Genomic DNA, 21,076 nt, shown 5'->3' with positions numbered 1-21,076 from the left:
ACAGACAGTCAGAGCTCCAGTCAATCATCAGTCAGCGTCTGACAGCAGGTATCACGTTCGGCCTGATACGAGCCGGAGAGCAGATAAATCCTGCAGCGAAAACCTCTTTAAACCGTCACTTTCTATCTCTGAACAGCGACGTTTGGCAGCCTGTAAATCCAACTGACAGAACCGGCTCCACCCCAAAAAAAAAAAAAAAAGGGTTAGGCAACACCAGCATCCATTACAGCCCCATCACATTGCTGCAATCAAATTACTGGCCAACGAATCTGCTGGTGCAGCTCTGGCACACGGACGATGATGTTAATGATGAAGAGGGAGAACCATAACAAAAAAGAAAAGAGAGAAAGATAGAAAAAGGGACGGAAGAGGAAGAGAAGATTGCGAGATAGGTCAGGAAATGTGATTATGTAACATGAAATACTGTCAGAGAGTCTGTATGGGATGCCTAAGGAAAGCATGACTCACTGTGAATGATCCATAGTTGTGTGTTCATATAAGCTGGCCACCATATGTGTCTGCTGCTGCTGCTCTGTGTGGGCAGGCTGCACGATTTAACATCAACGTTTAACATCCGTGGTCCAAACTCAAACACCTCAACTACCGTAAGATGAGATATTTCTGCCACATGATGAATCTGGTGACCTTTGAACTTTACAGCTATAGTATGAGACCATGAGGTTCACATTTGTCTCATTGTCTCTTCTGCTTTTTGGTGGATCACTGTGGAATTCAATTATTTTCGTCTGAAATATATATTTAGCATTTTTGTGAAATGTGCCATATTGAAATCTTTTTTTGTCATGCTCATATTTCTATCACCTTATCACATCACATCACATTATTCATGACATCATAGACTAGTGTAGGCCTCTCAGTCTGCCACTACACTGCTCTGCTTCTGAAATAGCTGGGTTGCTGCATGTTGCTAATTAGTGCTTCAAAACAATTATTTTTAAATTTTTGGGCACTTTATCTCTTTATTTTGTAGTACAGTAAAGAGAAACAGGAAAGCAGTAGGACAGACTAGGGTAATGACATGCCGTGAAGATCAGTCAGGAATCAAACTGGCGATCAACTGCTCTAGGGCAGACTATGCCCATATGGGACGTTCTCTATTCACTTAAAGTGAACATTTTGGCAAATTGGCCCATTGCCATAATCCCTATAGCCTTAGGAGTAGGTTCGTTACCTGTAATTGTCGGTGCAAGCTATTTTTAGAACGGCGGAGCAGAGTCGTGAGCTGCTCAGAGCTACGCTATTAAGGCTAATGGGATTTCTTGGTTTTCCTCATCAAACTCATCAAATACACAATCCAACAACTCCAAAACGCTCTGGTGGACAAGTTGTGACCTGCACATTCACCACGCTATGAGATAATAACGGAACGTTACGAGACGGAGTTGTTTTCGAGGTAAATGCAGAGGCTGCTTGCTGAAAAACTGCCCTCGATGGGAACACGCATCAGTGGTTTTGCATGAATTTAACTGGAAAACAACTCGGTCTCGCTTGGGGGTTTTACAGACGGTGTCCCCCAGCCAAAAGCTGATGCTAAAGTTTGGGAACCCCTCATCGACTGTGTTACAAATCACACTAGCTCTGTTTCATGCCCACCGCGAAGCGTATTTTTAACACTTACTACAACATCCTGTTTTTATCCCACTTTGGATTTCCTGTTTGTTGCGTAAAGCGTGACTCACCCCATGGTTAGATACACTGAATGCCAACATGTGCTGTGACGACGATGATGATTACATACATAGTAGTGGAGTGAGTGGGCCAGCTGGTGCTCACACACATGGCTGCGGTCCACGGTGTTGGGCGATAATGAGTGTGTGATGTAAAGCTAAATTGCACTGATAATAACGTGAAGTGAATGGATCCCATCGCTCTGCGTGAAGAACAGCACTGCACCTGGGGTTGGTGGTGGTCAGCTGAGGCAGGATGAAGAAAGAGGAAGAGGAGGAGGAGGAGAGATGGTGACAGAGGATAGCAGTGGTGTATAGGCTATCTGTCTGCTAGTTCGCAGAACATAAAACAGGGCCACTCAGGCTGTAAACATTGATTCGCTGGGGAAATCCAGAAAACAAAAGCAAATGGAAGCAATAAAATTTGCCATGTGGTGGTGGTGGAGGGAGGGAGAGGGGGAGAGAGGGGGAGGGAGGGTTTGACTGCGCCAAAGGTAATGCAAAGGAGTTTGGCAGGAGGAAACACAATAACACAATGGAGCAAAAGTTTCCATTTCTCCGACTCTCATTTTTTCCGACGCTTTAGTGAGATTAAAAGATGTAGTCGGGTCGCATGAAGCAGCGTTAACGCTCCCAAACTCCAAACACTGAACAGACACAGATGTTCTCATGTCATAAACTAAGTTACTTTGCAGCTGGAAGATGGAGATCATTGTTTTTCTTTGCAGCACGACCTGACTTTTTATTTTATTTTATTTTATATAAAAACCCTTTAGTGTATAGGGCCCCGGAATAAAACTTTATGATTACTCTTTACACAAAGATGATGTCACTCAGGAGAGTAGCACAAACAAAAAGTCAATAAAAGGAGGAAGAGGATGGGGGCACTTAAGAGAAAGAGAAAGAGCAGAAAATGCCCTGGTGGTGTTTTTGAGACAGAAAATAGAAAATGCAGTGGGAGAAAGGAGAAGTGGCAGACGCAGATGCTGGATGTTATGTAATTATAAATAAAAAAGGGAAAAGAAAAAAAGAGTGAGGGGGCACAGCAGACCCCCAGATGGAAATGTACAGTAACACGAGGTCTTTCTCTGGAAGAGATCTGAAGTTCCCATTCGTCTTTTGTCTTTTCCTTTTATCCCCCAAAAACCATCCAAGTAAAAAAGAAAAAAAAAATGTATTCTGACATATGTAGCCGGGTAGGGTTTCAGGTTGTGAAGGGATGGGAGCTGGGATTGGCTGGGAAGTCTGTGCTGCAGGAAACCACAGGATGTGAGGCTGGCGAAGTTGAAGACTGACACACACACTCACACACACACACAAATAAAGCAGACGTACAAAATACAAGCACACCAGATACACACTACACTACACCACACTGAGTCAATTCCAACTCCTTATTTTTCTCCTTGTCTGTTTTGAAATCAGCTCTCCTTGGAGATTTGACTGCGGATAGATTTCCGAGAGAGAGAAAGAGAGAGTGAGAGAGAAAACAGCGAGAGGAGACAAATGTAGTGTGAGAATGGAGCGAGAGAAGGAGGGAGACCAAAAAAAAGAAAAAGAAAAAGAAAAGAAGTGAGTTTACCCTGCATGTAGTGTTTCACCATGGCTGGTCTTTGTGATGGCATTAAGGAGATTAAAAGCTCATTAAAAAGCTCATTAAAATGTGATTACATGCCGTGGCTACATATATACTGTACATTCAAGGTAAGGGGTTGTTTGTGTATCACTGAGCCGCTGCCTCAGGATTCAGACGTTAAGTCTAAAAGTCCTGTCTGGAAAGTACTTGATATCATGAATGCATAAATCTAGAGCCTCAAACATCCCTGAAAAGCCCAAAAAAAACAAAACACACACATTCATTATAAAGTACTCCACAAGAAAACGATTCCATTTACAGTCTCTTCTCTCTGGAGACGCGTTTTAATGACTTCTCAAAATGAGTTATTTCACGGAATAAGAAACACTGGGACGCCGTTAAAGCTGATGGAGTTTGCGTGTTTCTTTTTAAATCTCATTCTCTCTTTGATTCCCTCTTTCAACCTCGAACCTGATCCGCTCTTTGTTTGTCTAACCCCCGGCCCCCATTTTTCTCCCCCTCACCCCCTCACCCACCCCCTTGTTCTGTAATCCCCTGATTACAGTCACACTTTCATTAGCTGGAGGCTGTTTCTGCTGAGTTGAGCTGTTCTGCGCTAATAACGCTAAAAGCTACAAGGCTGCGTGTGTCACTGTGCAGCCTGGTTACCTCAGACACAAACCGACTGCTACCACATTAGGAGTTTATCTGCACGCTAGAAAACTCCTTCCAAGTGTTGGGGAGAGAGTTGTTAAGACGGATATCACTTTCAGGTAGCTTCAATATGATAGATACTGTAGAGCCAGCAGGAGCTTAGCTTAGCTTAAAGGGATACTTTAAGAAAATCGATAATTCACCAATTTTCTACTCACCGTCATGCCAAGGAAGGGTTCGGAGAACTTTCGGAGTCATCAAAACGCTATTGGGGTTCCAGGGGGGGTCCGGCTGGCAACGGATTTTCATTTAATGGCGACAGATGGAGTTCACTTTTGAATCGTCCAAAACACACACTATGAAACATCCAAATACCTCCATACTGCTCGTCTGTACTGACCCAAGTGTCCTGAAGCCGCCACATGAAAAAGTTGCTCGGAAAAAAAAAAATTGTTCTCCGTTTTTAGCCTTGTTGTAGCAGTAGCTCCTAGTGGCTCTGTTGATGTTTGTGCACATGCGCGAGATTTGTTTGTTTGTTGTAAACCATTGGATGTTTGATGTAAACACGGAAGAACATCTCGCGCAGCCACTGGGAGCTACTACTACTACAAGGCTAAAAACAGAGATCAAATAATTTTTTTCCCGAAAAACTTTTTCATGTGGCGGCTTCAGGACACTTGGGTCAGTACAGACGAGCAGTATGGAGGTATCTGGATGTTTCATAGTGTGTGTTTTGGACGATTCAAAAGTGAACTCTATCTGCCACCATTATATGAAAATCTGTTTCCAACCGAACCCCCACTGGAACTCCAAGACCCGTTTTGATAACTCCAAAAGTTCTCCAAACCCTTCCTTGGCATGACGGTGAGTAGAAAATTGGTGAATTATCGATTTTGGGTGAAGTATCCCTTTAAAGACTGATGTCTGTGAGAGTGTGTGCGAGACTTGGTGACAGATGCACGATGCAGGTGCTCTGAGCACAACAGTAACATCTCGTTGAGGCTGTTTAGCACTTCAAAGCCCCGTTCACCTGATGGCGGCAACTTCTGTCACGATTCACACTCTGAGTCATAACCCGGTCAAATCTGAACACACATACATGGTACACACATTTTATGTTCCTGCGTGACGTTCACTTCCCAAGCACAAAATTATCTCCATGTCCATTGTCAGTAAACATGCATGAATATTCCCAGGCAAATGGAGTTTTTTTTTTTAGTTTTTTTTTAACCATGATTTCTGAGCAGAATTACGTTTTTCAGTTTTCCTCAGTATAAAATTGAACCGGAGTTAGTTTCTCTGTTCATCTGTGGCAAATGTGCAAACAGAAATACTTTGTAGTAGCTAGTTTTAATGATAGCACTTAGCCAGGATGTAAACAAATATGGAATAATATGAAGTTGTAACCCTCTGCTAGCTCATCAACTCATCATAATACTATAATGATGTATCACTGTGGTTCTAGATCTTGTAGCATCATTATCTCCAAAATATTAAAAACAGAAAATGATAATATATCCGACACAATAAACCTCAAAATATCCCATTGATATGATAAAAATGCAACAATGACACTTTTGTCTCAATGATAAAGATTAAAAAGCAGATTAAGATGTTTCTAAAAATGTGAAACTGTTCCTTTAATGTACCTACTTTATCACATCAATGTGTCAGTCCAGTACTTAAAAGGATTATGTTCTCTGTGTGAAATCAATACGAGGACAGTGGTCTTACTTGTCATCCATGTTGGCGGAGTTCCTCGGCGTGAACGGGACGATCTCGTTGCAGGACCCCTCCTTGCTTTCCGCCGTCCCGTTGGCCCTGATGAAGGCGTCCAGGTCTCCGTTGACGGCGGCGGCCGGCTTGGTGCTGTTCTCCAGGTTGAGCAGGTTGAGGTAGGACTCGGCGCAGTCCACCTGCGTGGGGGAGAGCGGCATCGGCCATGACGGCGTGGAGGTGATGAGCTGGTCCAGAGTCTGGCTGTAGTGATTCTTCAGATTTAGCGACAGAGGCTTCGCTAATGTAGAAACGGACGACTGTTCGCCATCTGGAAGAGATCAATAAAACAAGTCAGATTAATAAACGTCTCGGTGAAAAACGAGACGAAGAAGAAACCACTCTCTGCTCTTTTTTTTTTTCTCTTCTTCTTCTCAGGAACTCTCATCAGAGACCGGAGGAGTGGCAGCACTTAGGAAGCCATTTCTGAGATTAGCAAGATTAACATTTTCCATCAGACGGGCTAACGTGATTAATACGGGTCTGAAATATTATGTGTCAGTTCAAAAAACGCACACACAGACACACACACAGGAATAACACATTCATTATGTGCACATACTCACACTTTGCCTGTGTGTGTGTGTGTGTGTGGTTATTTATTATTATATTGGCAGGACAGACCGTTCTTTTAGTCGGTGTGAATACATCCCTCCTCCATAAAATCCTCCACTGGGACAAAGTTGGAGTATTTGTGTTTGTGTGTGAATGTGTGTGTGTGTGTGTGTGTTCCAAATTAGTGATCAACTCAATCATTACTCTCATTGTTAGTCGGCCTTGTGATACAGTAGCAGGTTGAACCCCGCCCCCCTCCCTGTGTCTGCTGGGACTGGCCCCAACTCCCCCCAATAGTCAATATAGCCTATTGATGGATGGATCAATCAAAGCTCTGCTGTGTCAGTCAGTCAGTCAGTCAGTCAGTCAGTAGAGCCTCACAGGGTCACTAACATGTCTGTGGACCTTTGTGTCTTAGTTTATGGGATGTATGTCAACAGAGCACTCGGATAGTTTTTCCACAAATCAAGTATGAACATTTGAAACATCTGTGATTGGTTTAAAGGGAATCAAAAGTGGTATTTCTTCTATCAGTACTGATCTAGAAGTATATTTGAGCTCTAAGTCTTTGCCTTTCCTCTTCACTCTTGATCATTAAAATTGACAGAGGCTTCTCACTGAGTGCGACTTCAAGTGTCTCCTTTGATACTGTGATGAAGACATCATCAATACTTACAGAAGAAAGAATGCTTTAAACTGCGTTACACTCACACACATACACACACGCACCTGTGTGTTCCCTCCTCTTCAGTGTCAGGGCTCCCACTCTTTTCTTGAAATCATTTTTCATAGTTGCTGTAGTCTGACCGACATGTTATTACATCATACACTAATACATCCCCCATACGTCCCATTCATGCTTTGGAGAAGGGTTCTTTTCAACAGTTGTACCTTATTTTGTACATTTAACCAGTTTGTTTCTATGTTTAATTTATCTCTCACCTCCAGATGTCTGATTTAAAGATGTGCTGTCTGTGGCTCTGATTTATGTGTGAAATAATCTCTTACATGCTTAGAAATTATGACAAATTTATCATAGAACAACACAAAAACAACCACGCCCACTACGGCTCTGTGCTGCTCCTCTATCTGTCATGCTCATGGTCCAATACTGGAAACACTCATCAACTAAAGGTCACTAGTTCTCTCACTAGTCACTTCTTTGGAAAACAAATCTTTGGCGGGGTCTGAAAAAGTCAAATCAACAACTCAAGCTTTTCCAGGACTAAGTCTCTCATTTTCCATGTGTTTTTTCCATGACTGGAAAATTGGTCAACCATTTTCCAGGTTTTCCAGGACGCGTGGGAACCCTGAGTGTAGATAAAGGTGAAATGCTCAATTAAAGGGATAGTTCAACATTTTGGCAAATTGACCCATAATCCCTATAGTCATAGCAGTAGGTTTGTTACCTTTAATTGTCGGTGCAAGCTATTTTTAGAACAGCGGAGCAGAGCCGTGAGCTGCTCAGAGCTATGCTACGGAGGCTCATGGGATTTCTTGGTTTCCCTCATCAAACTCATCAAATACACAATCCAACAACTCCAAAACGCTCTGGTGGACAAGTTGTGACCTGCACATTCACCACGCTGTGAGGTAGCGTGAACGTGGCCGTTCTAAAAATATCTTACAATGACAATTAAAGGTAACGAACCTACTGCTATGACTATAGGGATTATGGCAATGTCGCCAATTTGCCAAAATGTTGAACTATCCCTTTAAAGGCCGTTCAGGGGGCGCAGGAGGAAACACACTCGCCCTCGGCCCCTGGCTGCTCTGCTTCTGCCCCATCAAACACACAACTGACAGCGTTTACTGGCAGGACGCCCGCGGGGGATGGTGGTTTCTGTCATGACTGTCCACATCATCGCCGAGGCAACAGGGGACATGAGTTCCTCTGAGGGATCACACTGTCCCTCCCTACTACAACTCAACTTTTCAGTAACTTACTGAGTCCATTGGCTTGAAGCTCCTGCTGCCCGGGTTGTGGTGTCGTTGTTGTTGCTGTTTTAGGGTAGCGGGCCTCCAGCTCCTTCAGCTGCTGCACCAGCAGGGCCAGATGCTGCAGCAGGTCCCGGTTCTGCAGCAGGAGCTGGTGGACGCGGGCCTGAGCCTCCATCCGGGCGGCGGACTCAGCTGCCATCTGATCCTTCAGCAGCTGCACCTGTAGTGGAAACAAAACAAAGCGGGAGGATTTTGTTTATTGGAACATGATCTGATTTGATCTGAAAACCTTGATGTGAGATCCAGTAAAATTTTTGTTTGGACATTTTTATTTTTGTATCCACAACAAGGAATGTAATCAGGATCATAATCCAGCACATAACCTATAATCCTCACACTGAGACTGACTCATGGGAAGGTTAGGATGGATATTCAAGTTCATCTTTTTGACCGAGGTGTTTTTGACATGAAATAACTCAAGTAAATATTAATCCTTGTTGTATTTTGCTCAGATGTTGTAAACAGGAAGCTGTGTGAATCTCTTGGGATGTTTTGTTACAAACATTTGTGCATTTTAAATTTCAGCACATGTTGTGTTTTCTAATGCCGCAACAAACACCCTGATATAAAGTGTGCTGGTGCTGCCTCCTAGTGGGACATCAATGGAAAAAAGACATAACACACAGTGAACAACAGTGGTGCTGTCAAAGACACCTGGCTTACTGGGATTTCTGAGTGAACACCTGACTGATACTGATCCCAGGTCAGATGGAGACCGCCTCTGTCTGCCTCTAGTCTGTTCAGCGAATATGAAGCATTTTCCCAACTGTTCCCCCTGAGTGTGTGTTGGCCTCAGGCAAAGTAAAAGTGCATCATGGGTATTTTGCATTCTGGGGAATAGTGGAAATGTCAATATCGTGATAAAGCTGCATAAAGCTGTGTGTATGTGTGTGTGTGTGTTTAGGGGATGAACCAATTCCAGTTTCATTTTTACACCACAGTCCGTGTAGATGAAAATGAAACTGTGCAATGGAGCAAAATGTCATGTTGTGCCTCACTGAATAAGCCAAATAATGTTTAGTGATTGTTATGAGACACGGTATAAAGGCGCCATATGTGATGAGATAAATCCACAATATTAGTTATGGTCCATGTCCAGTTCAACCAGGCCCAGTGTAATTTAATAGAAAAGGGTGGAGTGGAAATGACGTGCTCTGAGTGAAGACTGGTGGGGTGAGAAATGCTACTAAGTGTGGAAAAAGTGAAAAATATAGAGGAGTCAATCCCGAGAGGAGACTGATTGACAGGATCAACAATTTTGATGATTATTGAGCAATTACTGTCAAAAAATTGGGAAAAAAAAGGTCCAAATATCTGCAGTTTAAACTTCTTAAATCACACATCATCATTCAGACACATCATAGTCATGTGATTATGTGAATATAATTGGGCTTCTGACATTTGCTAAAACAAAACAAGATATTTGAAAATGTCATCCTGGATTCTGGGAAGCTGTGACAAACATTTCTATAGTTTTTGAAAATTTCATCGACTAAATGATTGATAGTCGACTGCTGTGTTTCCAAAAAACCTCCACGGTAAATATGATTGTCAATAGTCGTCTTCTCTTCTTACCTGAGCGACGGCCACCTGTGTGTGCTGCTGCTGCTGCTGCAGCTGCTGCTGGAGAAGCTGCAGGTAGTGCTGCGATGCCAGCGGAGTGAGGGACGGAGAGCAAGGGCTGCTGGGAGTAACGCCTTGGGACGTCACGGTGAAGAGGGACCTTCGATCGAAGTCCTGAATGGGGACAAACACACCCACAAAAAAATGTTAAAGAAAGCACAGACGGGTTGCATTGATCTCTCCAACGTCACATTCACTGACACACAAAACCATCACAGACCCGACAGTTTCCAGTCAGAAGCCACAGTGCTGCCAGTTTTTCAGCCTCACTGTCTCTATAAAGAGCTATTTTTAGACACCAGACAAATGCAATTAAGAAACCAGTAGGACAGAAGCCACCCAGTGCTCTCCAGTCCCAGAGACCAGGACTGTGACCCACTGATCTGCAGCCAGCCAGCCCCCCCATCACCCCCCGGAGCCCCTTTAGTGTGACTGCCTGCTCACCAGAACTGCAATTATCCCCGTGCTCATTACCATACCATAACACACTCATCCGCTGTCTCCTTTTATCTCTGCCCGTCTCCTTCCTCTGTGGGTTTTTTTTTTTTTTTTTTTAGATGATTTTCCAGATGATCTTTGGTAGCACAAACGTGTCCTGGAGAAATGGGACGTTCCCTAAGCAGCTTTGCATTTCAACCCCCTCCCCACACTCTTACTCCATCCCTCTCTCTGTCTCACTCTCTCTTTCACAGTAGGGATGGAGTAATTGTGCGTTTTTGTGTCTCCAGGGATATCAGCACTGACCAAAAGGAGAGAGGATTTTTTTTATTATTTATGCGGCTCAGGCTTCTTCGTGGGACGGATTTCAGACTACAGACCAGTTATATGGAAAGAGGTTCATGGAAAACAATGGAAGTCTCTATAATGTCCCCAAAAGTAACTTATTACAACACCTGTGTGTGCGTGTGGCTTCAGTGTGAAAATATGTGTAAGCTGCACATAAAAATATACAATTGAAGCTTTAGTAATCACACAGATTTCTCCTGCCGTCATGTTCAATTGCTTTTTTTGGTGCATCAGGAGTCTCTCTGTGTTGTAACTCCTCCACTGAGCCACTAGAGGGCGAAACAGCAGCACTATAAACTTCTGCAGCTTCAACGCTGGCTTGGTTTTATTTTTATCTGCAGCTTCTATACATAGAAATGAAATTTGAAAAGATTTAAAACGGTTAAGCTTCATCTTTATTATTTGTTAATTATTTCTGATGGATTTACAAAATCCCATAACACTTCACTATAAAACCAGTCTAATTTCTTATTGGTATAATTGAAGATTTAACAGTATCAGAACAGATTTAGGAGTTATTGGTCAATAACTATAACTCCTCCATAACTGGATGCTGTTAGAACCAGATAAACAAGGACATAATGATATAAAACAACAGGATCTATTCAAAAATATGTGTTAATATGGTGTAGATGAATACTATTCACTACCAAGTATTTGTCCTTACATCTGCCAACATCTATACCTTAGTGTCATAAACCATTGATAACATGATTATATAAGCTACTTCTTATTAATAGTTAAAAGGTGGGGGTGGGGTTACAGTAGCACATTATTTGACAACAGGTTTGTTTATGAATTAATCATTGTTTATGCAGCAAAAATGTCAGTTTCACCCTTTAATATGTGATGCCCTTTTGTTTTACATCATAAAATGTTCAAACACCAGACCAAAGATGAAGACGGAGAAGCAAAAAGAGGGAATTAAAGCATAAGACCTCTCATTGTTTATGTAGTGCATGGATTTACTGATATGTATGCAATATTCTTTTTTATCTACAAGTACGTTTCATGTTTTTGTTTTTCCCCCTATAGTTTCTGGTGATTGTACTTGTTCTTTCTCTCTTAATCTTGCTCTCTTTCTGCCTCTGCTGCTACTTCTAAGGAATAAATAAAGTCTCATCTCATTCATTCTGTGAGCACTTCCAGCTGTAAACAACAATACGTTCTAGTGTCATAACGAATCTATTCACCGACACTGGTCCATTATGAGTTGATGAGCTGCTGTACTGTAGCAGTGACAGCGTTTGCTACGGATCAGATGGCACCGACACCGACTCAAAACTCCAGAGAAAAAGGATTGAACAGCCTCCTGCTGCACAAACCGCTGTCGCACTTGTAGTTTATCCATGTGACAGAAACCGACCACAGAGAGAGACAAGTTATGACTCGTGTCGACAGCAGGAAACAAACCAACAAACCAAAATCCATATATTTGTAAATGAAATTTGAGACGGCAGATCTGTGGTGATTCACATCCTACAAACTATGGCCTAAAAAAAACACAAACAAGCTGATTCAGCACATCAGAGTCTCAGTTTTGTTTTTGTTATTTCCCATTTTATGTGGTATGTATATTTTGGCCAGTCTGTCCTCCTCCATCTCTTTCTTCCCTTTTCTTTCTCTCTCTTCTTCCCTCGCTTCTCGCTTATCTCAATGGAGCAGATGTTTGCGAACCCCTCTTGGGATTATAGTGCCGTTTCTCACAAATCAAAGGGAAGAGGCTGGGTTTTTTTTGGGATTAGGTGTCCCCCCTTTTCACAGCCAAACAGGAATATTCAAGTTCCCCGATTCCAATCCCACTCTCACTCTTAACAGCATGATAACAGCAGGGACTACCACTCTCTCTCTCTCTCTGGTGACAAATCCAAAGCAACATGTCATGACACACCAAAGCCCTGCACGTTCTGCATCTCTTTATCCGGTCACTGTCAAACTATTACTGTAGCGAGAGATAATCGTCAGTTCCTCACTTCAGAGCCAAATCTGAAACACGGCCAGTGAAACAAAAAAAACGTTGTCTCAACATGCAAGAGTGACCCGGTCACTTCATCATACCTGCCGTACCTGCTGCCAACTTGGAGCTCTGATTAGTCATGGAGAGCTGCAGTCAATGATCTGGTCAGCTACTGCAGTAGATGACAAAGCACTATACTGTACTTTCATAGCCCAATGAGCCATTTGGCAGAACTATTCCCAGATAATGGCATCAAAACACACACTCCGGCCAAAGTAATGAATCAAGAGAGCAGAGCTTGTGTCCTGTAGCAGCAAAGGAAACTGGTAACTGTTAAAATGTGGATGCTGCTGCTGCTGCTGCTGCTGTAGCCCCACTCCCTCTGCTGGGGGTCAGTAATAAAGAGGGACCTTGGCTGCGGCTGCAATGAAAAGAAACTGTCACATGGATGTAGTGTTTACGAGGTGAGTGTGTGTGTGAGTGCGAGCTCTCTCCCTGCAAATGCATTTTGCTGCTCTGAGGCTTAGCTGGTCAGTGACCGTGACAAGAAATAGTGCCACAGTAAAGGGGATTGTATGTTTTAACAGAAGTGCTTGTTGGGCGGTTGAACAGCTTTGGAGAGGGAGAGAGAGAGAGAGAGATGCCCCCCATTCCCAAACTCCCTGCACCTCTCTCACAGTGGAGTTGCTGAGGAGTGGGATGTGTCTGACAGTTTCTGTAACTTTATAAAACTGAGAATCAAACTCTCTTTACACCATGATTGTGTTCCTTATGGGAACATTTACATGCATGCATGTAAATGTTCCCATAAGGACTTCTTTTGTCTATTTTTGGCACTATGAATATGTGAATACGAAAATTAGTTAAGATTATGTCCGTGAAGGTTCTCAGTCATTCAGGTCATCTTATTCTTGTGGAGTTTTAGTAAAAAAGAGCAACTGGACTTCTTCTCTTGCTTGAAAAAGTTTAAGATTACATAATATAAATTGTATTTCTGCAGAGACATCACTGATGCTGCATGGATTTATTGAAAAAAGAGGGGAAAAATGTAGCATCAATGTTGAATAAACAGATAAATACAAGCAAAAATTCAGGGGTAAGGGCCGAGGGTCGGTGTGTGTGTGTGTGTGTCTCACCATGATGGTCTGTCCAGGTTTAACCACGTTCAGTTCAGCCAGACTCTGTAGTATTTCACTGACGGCCTTTTCACACAGTGAAGTCCCAGCTGACGGATCTTCTCCTCCTCGTCGTCCTCCATGTTTGCCGTCCTCCTCTTCCTCCTCTCGCTCTGCTCCTGTCAGTTTACGGCCTGTAGGGAGGAAACAGACACATACAGTAAGCAAATTTTGTTTCACTTTTGGATTAAAAAGGACAAAATGTTTGAATTTTTTTTGACATTTTAGTCCATTTGCTAATGATGAAGCAGCTGGACTAGGCTAACTCCTCCAGCTCCTGGCAATAGCTTCATATTTAGTGCTATCGATCTTCTCGACTAACTCTTGGCAAGAAAGTGAATAATCCAATTTTCCAAAATGTCAAACGTAGCTTGTATTTGTGCAGCGTTTTTCCTCCTGCTCTCACTGTACGCTAGCACTTTGAACAGATTCATTTTTCAGAGAGAAAGTTTACAGCTCGCATCGCAAATCAATTAACAGATGTTGATTAAACACATTATCAAGGTTATTAATAGACTTAAAATGTCACTGGCTTTAAACACTCCTCATGTAATGTGAATATAACTATTATTTACATAGTGATGGAGTTTAATGCTCTGATCCAGCTAGCCACCATAATAAATAAGACAAGCAAACACACACTGATGCCTCGACTTATATAACTAAACCTTAAATTAATGCTATTTTGAGCTCAAGCAGTGTTTTACCTCCTGTCATACATCTCCAGCTCAGTGCCACACAGCCATTCATTCATCGTGCTAATTACAGTCATTACGGCGAACACTGACACACCAGCCTCTCCTGCTGTCCACTCACACGACCGCCGTAATCACAGGAATCTCTGCCATCTCTTCTCCCCGTCCCCTGTGATATCGAGGCCGTTTCCACAGCAGTTTGATGTTACAATCCTGTATAACCAGACGTGTGTGATGTTTGTGTTTGTGATGGTTGTGCTAATTCAATGAGCCGGCCACGTTTGACAGTTTCCACTTTAGGCCATAAAGAGCCATGTAATCAAACTAAACAAGGGAAAGGTCAAGGCTTTAACGCTGCAGCCAGGAGAAACATGGGTCCTCGTCAGAGAGAGGCTCATGAACGTCAATGTTTTCCACGATTACACCATTCAGACCAGATGTTAAAAGGTAAAACGTAAAAGCTGAGATGAACAGCTGCATTACTGAAGCATAGTTTTTAATTGCCTCCAGGTATTTCTTTACAGATTAATGCCAAGGGGGCAGTTGTGGGTCTGAGAAGTGAAGCTCACTTCCGCGTTCAAAAAACTGCAATCCCCCCGGATTCCTCTGGGGGCTGGTGTCAGAAGGGAGCATTCCCCATAGACCCCCATGTTAAAATCGCCGATTTTACATCCTCAATAAACATGTTAAAAGCCTGGTGTCAGAAGTTTTTTTTTTCTCAATCAATAGTTTCTACCCCCGCACACACTCTGAGGGGGGTGAATTTTTTTTTAACTCTACCGTTTTACTGTTATTAGGTTAAAACTCTGGCCAATTAGGGCGCGGAAACGCTGAGTGACAGGTCCGAGCAGCTCCGTGGACAGCTGCTTCGAGGCCAGTGGGCGGGTTCTCGGCCGGCCAATCCAACATGGCGCTGTCCAGGCCGCCATATTTGAGTCACAAAAACGACTCCCCAAAACCAATGGGTGACGTCACGGACGCTACGTCCATTCTTTTTACAGTCTATGATTAATGCTCAAAACACATTTTCATGTCTGTCTCAACATCACTACTACATCTCAGCATCTGCATTATTTGATATTGTCTGGCAGCAGCAGCAGGTTTACACCAAAGACTTACAAAGTGACTGCTGCAGTGCTAATTAGCACGTGTTAGCATCAAACTAATCTATAGTGTAGTTTCAGCTCACAGCACTGTTGTTGTGTCCAAAGTTACACAGGGTGCATAACTTCTGTCAATCCCTAGAGGAGTTAATATTACTACATAATAATTACAAAAACACTTGCAGGCGCTTCAATGCGTGTCTGTCTAGCTCTAGCAGGTGTTTTAAGATCCTCCAAACATCCGTTGTAAAAGTGTATGCCCTTACTTTGAAATCCCGGTACCGGAAGTGGAATGTAAATGACCGTGACTGTTACCATCATGGATGTATTATGGTTACCATAGACGTTCAAGGAGACGGAAATAATTTGACGCTCCGGACAAAGTTGCGGCGATTGTATCGAGTTAATGATTACATGCATGACAGCTTATAAAACGTATCATAATTTTTCTGTCACAACATTGCAGTCACACCTATCACAGTGGCGAATATTCCCGTTCACTTCCGCTCTGTGCGAGCGAGGCGCGAAAAAAGAAATTTTTGCTTCCTGTGTCGAAGCAAATCCGTAACGTTATCTTGGCTTCACCTCAACCACTTTACAATAAATATCTCTCTGTGGTGAGGCTGAGCAGTCAGTGGAAACTACCACAACGTCCCGGTGTACACAACCAGATCGCCTGAATCCCGCCTCCCTTAGCTACTACCGGCTAGCGAAGTTAACTTACTCTGTCGGCTCCATCTATGGTCGGCTCGATGTAAGTTAGCATTAGCAGATAACGTTACGTTTTCTGTGACAACGTAAACACCTGCTAGCAAAGTGTAGGCACGGCTAGCTTGTGGGAATTAACATGTAGCATGTATTAACATGTTCTTTCTTTCTTTCTTTCTTTCTTTCTTTCTTTCTTTCTTTCTTTCTTTCTTTCTTTCTTTCTTTCTTTCTTTCTTTCTTTCTTTTCCTGCTGCTGAAAGACCACGTATTTTCTTTGTAGTACGATCAACTTCTGAACTGGTCGGAGCTTCTCATTTCTACCTGTTGCTAGGCGACGCACTCCTCCTCCTCCCTAAAAACGCGTCATTTCCTGTTCGCAGCGCGGGAATGTCGCCGGTCAACAAAAAAAAAAAAAAACTAATATTGAAAAACACTGCAAGCTGTTTTTTTTTCTTCAGTTTTGTGATATATCAAATTCATTCATGTAAAAGTTGTACAGCTACAAGAAAGAACAAATATAGAATAGAATAAAAAAAACTTTTTTTTTGTCCAGCCCAGGCAGAAACAGTTGGATTTGGGAGTGGGAAAAAACCCTTCTGTAAAAAGAATCCAGAAAATATATTTTCACAAGAAGAATTTGAGCAAAGGAATTTTAATCTTAGTTTTGTGCTGCATTTCCTTTGTTGTTAAACTAACGGTTGTTGGCTGAGGTTTATTACCCAACAGGTGGACGGCTCAGACAAGCAGCAGGTGTTTGCACACAGCTAAACAGAAATGAAACTGTAGTTAACAGACTCTGGCTCCCACTAGGTTGGCTGTAAACACAACCCAAATATCAGCCCTCGTAAAGTTCTGGGTAAACACAACTTTCTTTACGGTCATGAAAATCAGCTGTTAATCATCCAAAAATGTGGATTTGTCCTATTGTAGATTTGTAAAAGGGGCTCACCGTTACTGCTGGACTCCTCTGTGGACTTATCACTCTCTCCATCCGCCTGTCCGTCTGCATCCTGCTCAGCATGCTGCAGACTGAGCTTATGGCACACCTCAAAGGCCTGACCGACGGTGCGGACAATACGCATGGCCTGCGTCTGACAGGGGAGAGAGATTGAGACGAAAAGAGAAAAAAAAGTGAATGTTTAGAGCTTTTTTTTTTTTTTTTAAACAACAGTTTGCAGCTTTTCACTCCAGGCGCCACCAGTAAATAACTTCACTGCTCCTCCCGTCGGCCTTATCGTGAGCTCGGTGAAATCACCAGCTCCTGTCTGTGAGTGGACTGAACTCACACACACACACACACACACACACACTCAGTCATCTCTGGCACATGGTCCAACACCCCCGGGTTCAGAGACTAATAAAATCACCTCTGCAGGACAATTCTCATTACAGCTGACTGATAATACCAGACCTCGGAGCCGAGATGCCAGTGACCTGCAACAACTGCAGCAAGACACATGAAAACAGCTTCGGCTCAGGAAAAGGTATAAAGAGATACTTGTCTGAAATATGCAGCTGTAATCCTTGTCCTCAAGTGCATCTGTTTTGCATGCAGTGCAGGCCGTGGATCTGCAGTGCTAAGCTACCAGATAATAACTAAGCCACCAGAAAGTGAGTTTAAGATCAACTTCAAAACCGAACTCGATTAATTCAGCTGACAAAAATCAGGAAATTAAGTGCTGAATAAAAGATAAGAAGGAGGAGGATGGAGCTCACAAACAACCCGGGGACACAGGTAGCTGGACACAGGAAACTGAAGCACATGCAAGTCTGCATGGTTCATACTGTAGTAACATTTACTGTGTTCAGCTGGGGCATTTACATGAATAAGAAATGACAGCAGCAAATTAGGTGGAAGGAGGATGAAGTGCACAGTTCACAGATTTTTCCAGTTAAGAAAAAGCAAAAGCCAGACTCAGGATATGTTTCAAGGCTGCATGAGTTAAAACACTATGGTGTTGGTTAAAGTTATACGAGAGAAGATTGTTACCATGTCCTGTTTGCATAATAATTTGTAAAAGGATAAAATCAGGAAGAGGTTAAAGCAGAAGTAAGCGATCCGGTCGTTTTGGCTAACTTTCTGTCAGCCGATGGAGTTAGCAGTCCCCGCCCTCGTCCCTACGTTACCACATTCACGCGCATCCCTTGGCTGCACACACGGAGAGGACCGCCCCTTTATGCTGTTCTCTCTCCTCATTGGATAAAGGTTGTAGGATACAAGGAAAGTTTTCTCCTCGGCTTACAGCAGAGCAGAGTGACTGACAGACCCGTGTTTCAGACCAAACACTCTATGTAAGTGATTGCCGTCGGACGATATAACTATTTAAGACTTATATTAACACAAATATTCCGCCTACTTCTGCTTTAAGGTGAAAATCCTGCATATTGTATAGCTTAGCTTAGCACACACTGGAAACATCTGAGAGCAGCTAGCCTAGCTTTATAGATGTATTTAGACAGAAAGTAAAAACTAATTTCTGCCCTTTGTCATGAGTGATTTTCACCATTGGACGATTTGTGTTTTTTTTCATTCATTTCAAAGACCAATGCAACAACTGTCCAGTGGCTGGGAGCTACTGAAGCGAGCAAACCACACACACACACAGTCCACAGCCTCTGGTGGATGTCAGAGCTCAGCAGAAGCTCCTGGTTCCTTCTGTCTCCCTCCAGTCTCCTCTGATTCCTCCACTGTCTCTGCTCTATATTCTCTGTTCTATGAAGTGCACATTCATGAAGCCCTGCAGTAAAAACCTCCGACATTAACCGTGCTGCTCTTGGCAACTTCATATCAGATCCCCTCTTTCCATTGACTTTGTGTCAAATTGCAGCTGAACTGAACACAGTGAGAATACAGGAAGTCTGCGCTCCCGGACAAGAAGTAGAAATAGAACCTGACCTGATCTAAAACCAGAACTTTTCCACTTTGGTTGTTGTGCAGATTACCGAGCCCCAGGGGTGCCGCTAGGCCGAATTCAGTCTTTATACTGTAACAAGCTAAGCTAATTGCCTGCTGGCTATAGCTTAATTGTTTGCATACAAACTCCGGCTAAGAAAATAAGCCTCTTTCCTAAAATGTCGGGCTGTTGCTTTAATTATCAGAGTGTAAATCCGAAACTGGATCACTGCTTTATACCTTCTTCTTTGATTTGAAGACGTTACATCTGAAGGAGTTATTGGAGCCGTCTCTCGCAATGTAGCTGAAGATCTTCAAGTCCTGGGAGTCATGAGACACGTAGAAAATCCTGGAAACAGCAAATTGAAATAGTGAAAAAAGTTATTTAATGACATAAGCCACCACTTTGATATCCTCTTTAGCACATATTATAATCAAAATCAGGAGGGAGGACTGACCCAATGCACATATGAATAAGTTGTAAAGAGAATTATTTATAATATAATACTTAATGTTTGTCCCTATACCACTGTGTACTCATTGTGTCCTACACAAGTCCTGACTTCTCCTGAGTCAAACCTGCATCTTCATCTGCAGCTCCACTGCTATAAAACATCTCCCCCAGCAGCCAAACTAATTATAACCATCTACTACTGAAGGTCACATGACAGAGAGAGTACATTATATCCCCACTGCAGAAACACCCCCCTCCCACACACACGGGGAAACACATGCAAGAATAATTATATTTAACACGCACAGTCCTGTGATGAGGTGCGGCTTGAGATCCTCCCACAGACGTATACATAATTCACAAACACACACACACAAATCTCTAAGTGCATACACTTAGATGTTTAAAGTTAAGACACTTTAAAGTGGCTGCCAACTTCTCTCCATCTCAGAGATTTCCATTTTTATGAAGAGACATTCATGATGTAAGGAAAATACATTATTTCACAGCTCGCTGTCCCACAAATCATACTTTAATATCTGCTTTCCCCGTCTCTCCCCTCGGCACCTGACAACCACTATTATCTCCGTACTTTATGGTTTAATTGCTGTGAGTTGTTGAGCAGTGACTGACAGCCTCACAGGCTCCGAGAAGATGAGTTGTCAGGCTCCATTTTGGTGAATGTATGGAGATATTTGTCAAAAACTCAAACTTTGCTGTTCACACGGCCTCAGCACACCACGTACAAACACTATCTGAGATCAGAAGGAAAAAAAAAACATGTTCTTTAAAGTATACGAACATATGCTCTACCATCTACATGCACAAGCTATAGATTATTCATTATGCTGTTTTATGGATGTAACTGCATTTGGCATACGTGGTATGTTCAAGCACATTCGTCTTGGGTGGTGAAATAAATGCGATAGCCTAGAAATACGAAGCAGGAGGATGTAATTTCCTCCGTAATATCTTCTGTCTACTCGGAGTAATTACTTTGGTTAGAGCTAACAACAACATGCTGAGAGCAAAGACCAGACTGGACTGAACATCAGACAGTTTAATCCCCTGTGTGCACAGAGGAAGCTGCAGAGATGGCGAGATCTTATGTTCACATCAGAGTATGAAGAACACAGTTTATCAGAGATGAGGAGGTGTGACTGACCTGTATATGGGGTCATGCATGATCATCATCTTGCTCTCGTCCCACGTCCACTCTTTTCTCTGTGCATGAAGACAGACAATTAAGATTAAAGACTCGTTAAACTTTAAAGCTGAAACAACTGAATCCGGTGGAGAAAATGATCATTTATCATTCGCAAATTTACCTTCTGCTTCTTCCTCAGCATCACCTTCACCCCGTCCACAGACACCACGATGCTGACCTTCTTCTTCTTGATGTTCTTGGCCTTGAATTCATACTGAGAAAGCA

General features: G+C 42.8%; 1 protein-coding gene across 1 annotated transcript in view; it reads right to left on the bottom strand.

The window, feature by feature from the left end:
- The window catches only part of LOC310995080 (carboxyl-terminal PDZ ligand of neuronal nitric oxide synthase protein), a gene marked incomplete at its 3' end in the record, with an annotated part of 62,760 nt that overhangs the window by 9,993 nt on the left and 31,691 nt on the right, over positions 1–21,076 (bottom strand). The window contains exons 3-10 of the mRNA XM_083984009.1: positions 20,973–21,065; positions 20,810–20,868; positions 19,431–19,539; positions 17,247–17,388; positions 13,753–13,925; positions 9,826–9,987; positions 8,197–8,410; positions 5,653–5,965 (exon numbers count right to left, since the gene is read on the bottom strand). Of these exons, the coding sequence (XP_083840135.1) occupies positions 5,653–5,965; positions 8,197–8,410; positions 9,826–9,987; positions 13,753–13,925; positions 17,247–17,388; positions 19,431–19,539; positions 20,810–20,868; positions 20,973–21,065 (1,265 nt within the window). The remainder of the gene's footprint in view (positions 1–5,652; positions 5,966–8,196; positions 8,411–9,825; positions 9,988–13,752; positions 13,926–17,246; positions 17,389–19,430; positions 19,540–20,809; positions 20,869–20,972; positions 21,066–21,076) is intronic.

Source organism: Trachurus trachurus (genome assembly GCF_905171665.1).
Source record: "Trachurus trachurus genome assembly, chromosome: 12".
In the NCBI taxonomy this organism is placed as follows: domain Eukaryota; kingdom Metazoa; phylum Chordata; class Actinopteri; order Carangiformes; family Carangidae; genus Trachurus; species Trachurus trachurus.
The sequence above is the reverse complement of the archived record's forward strand: the minus strand, read 5'-3'. Positions and strand labels throughout refer to the sequence as shown.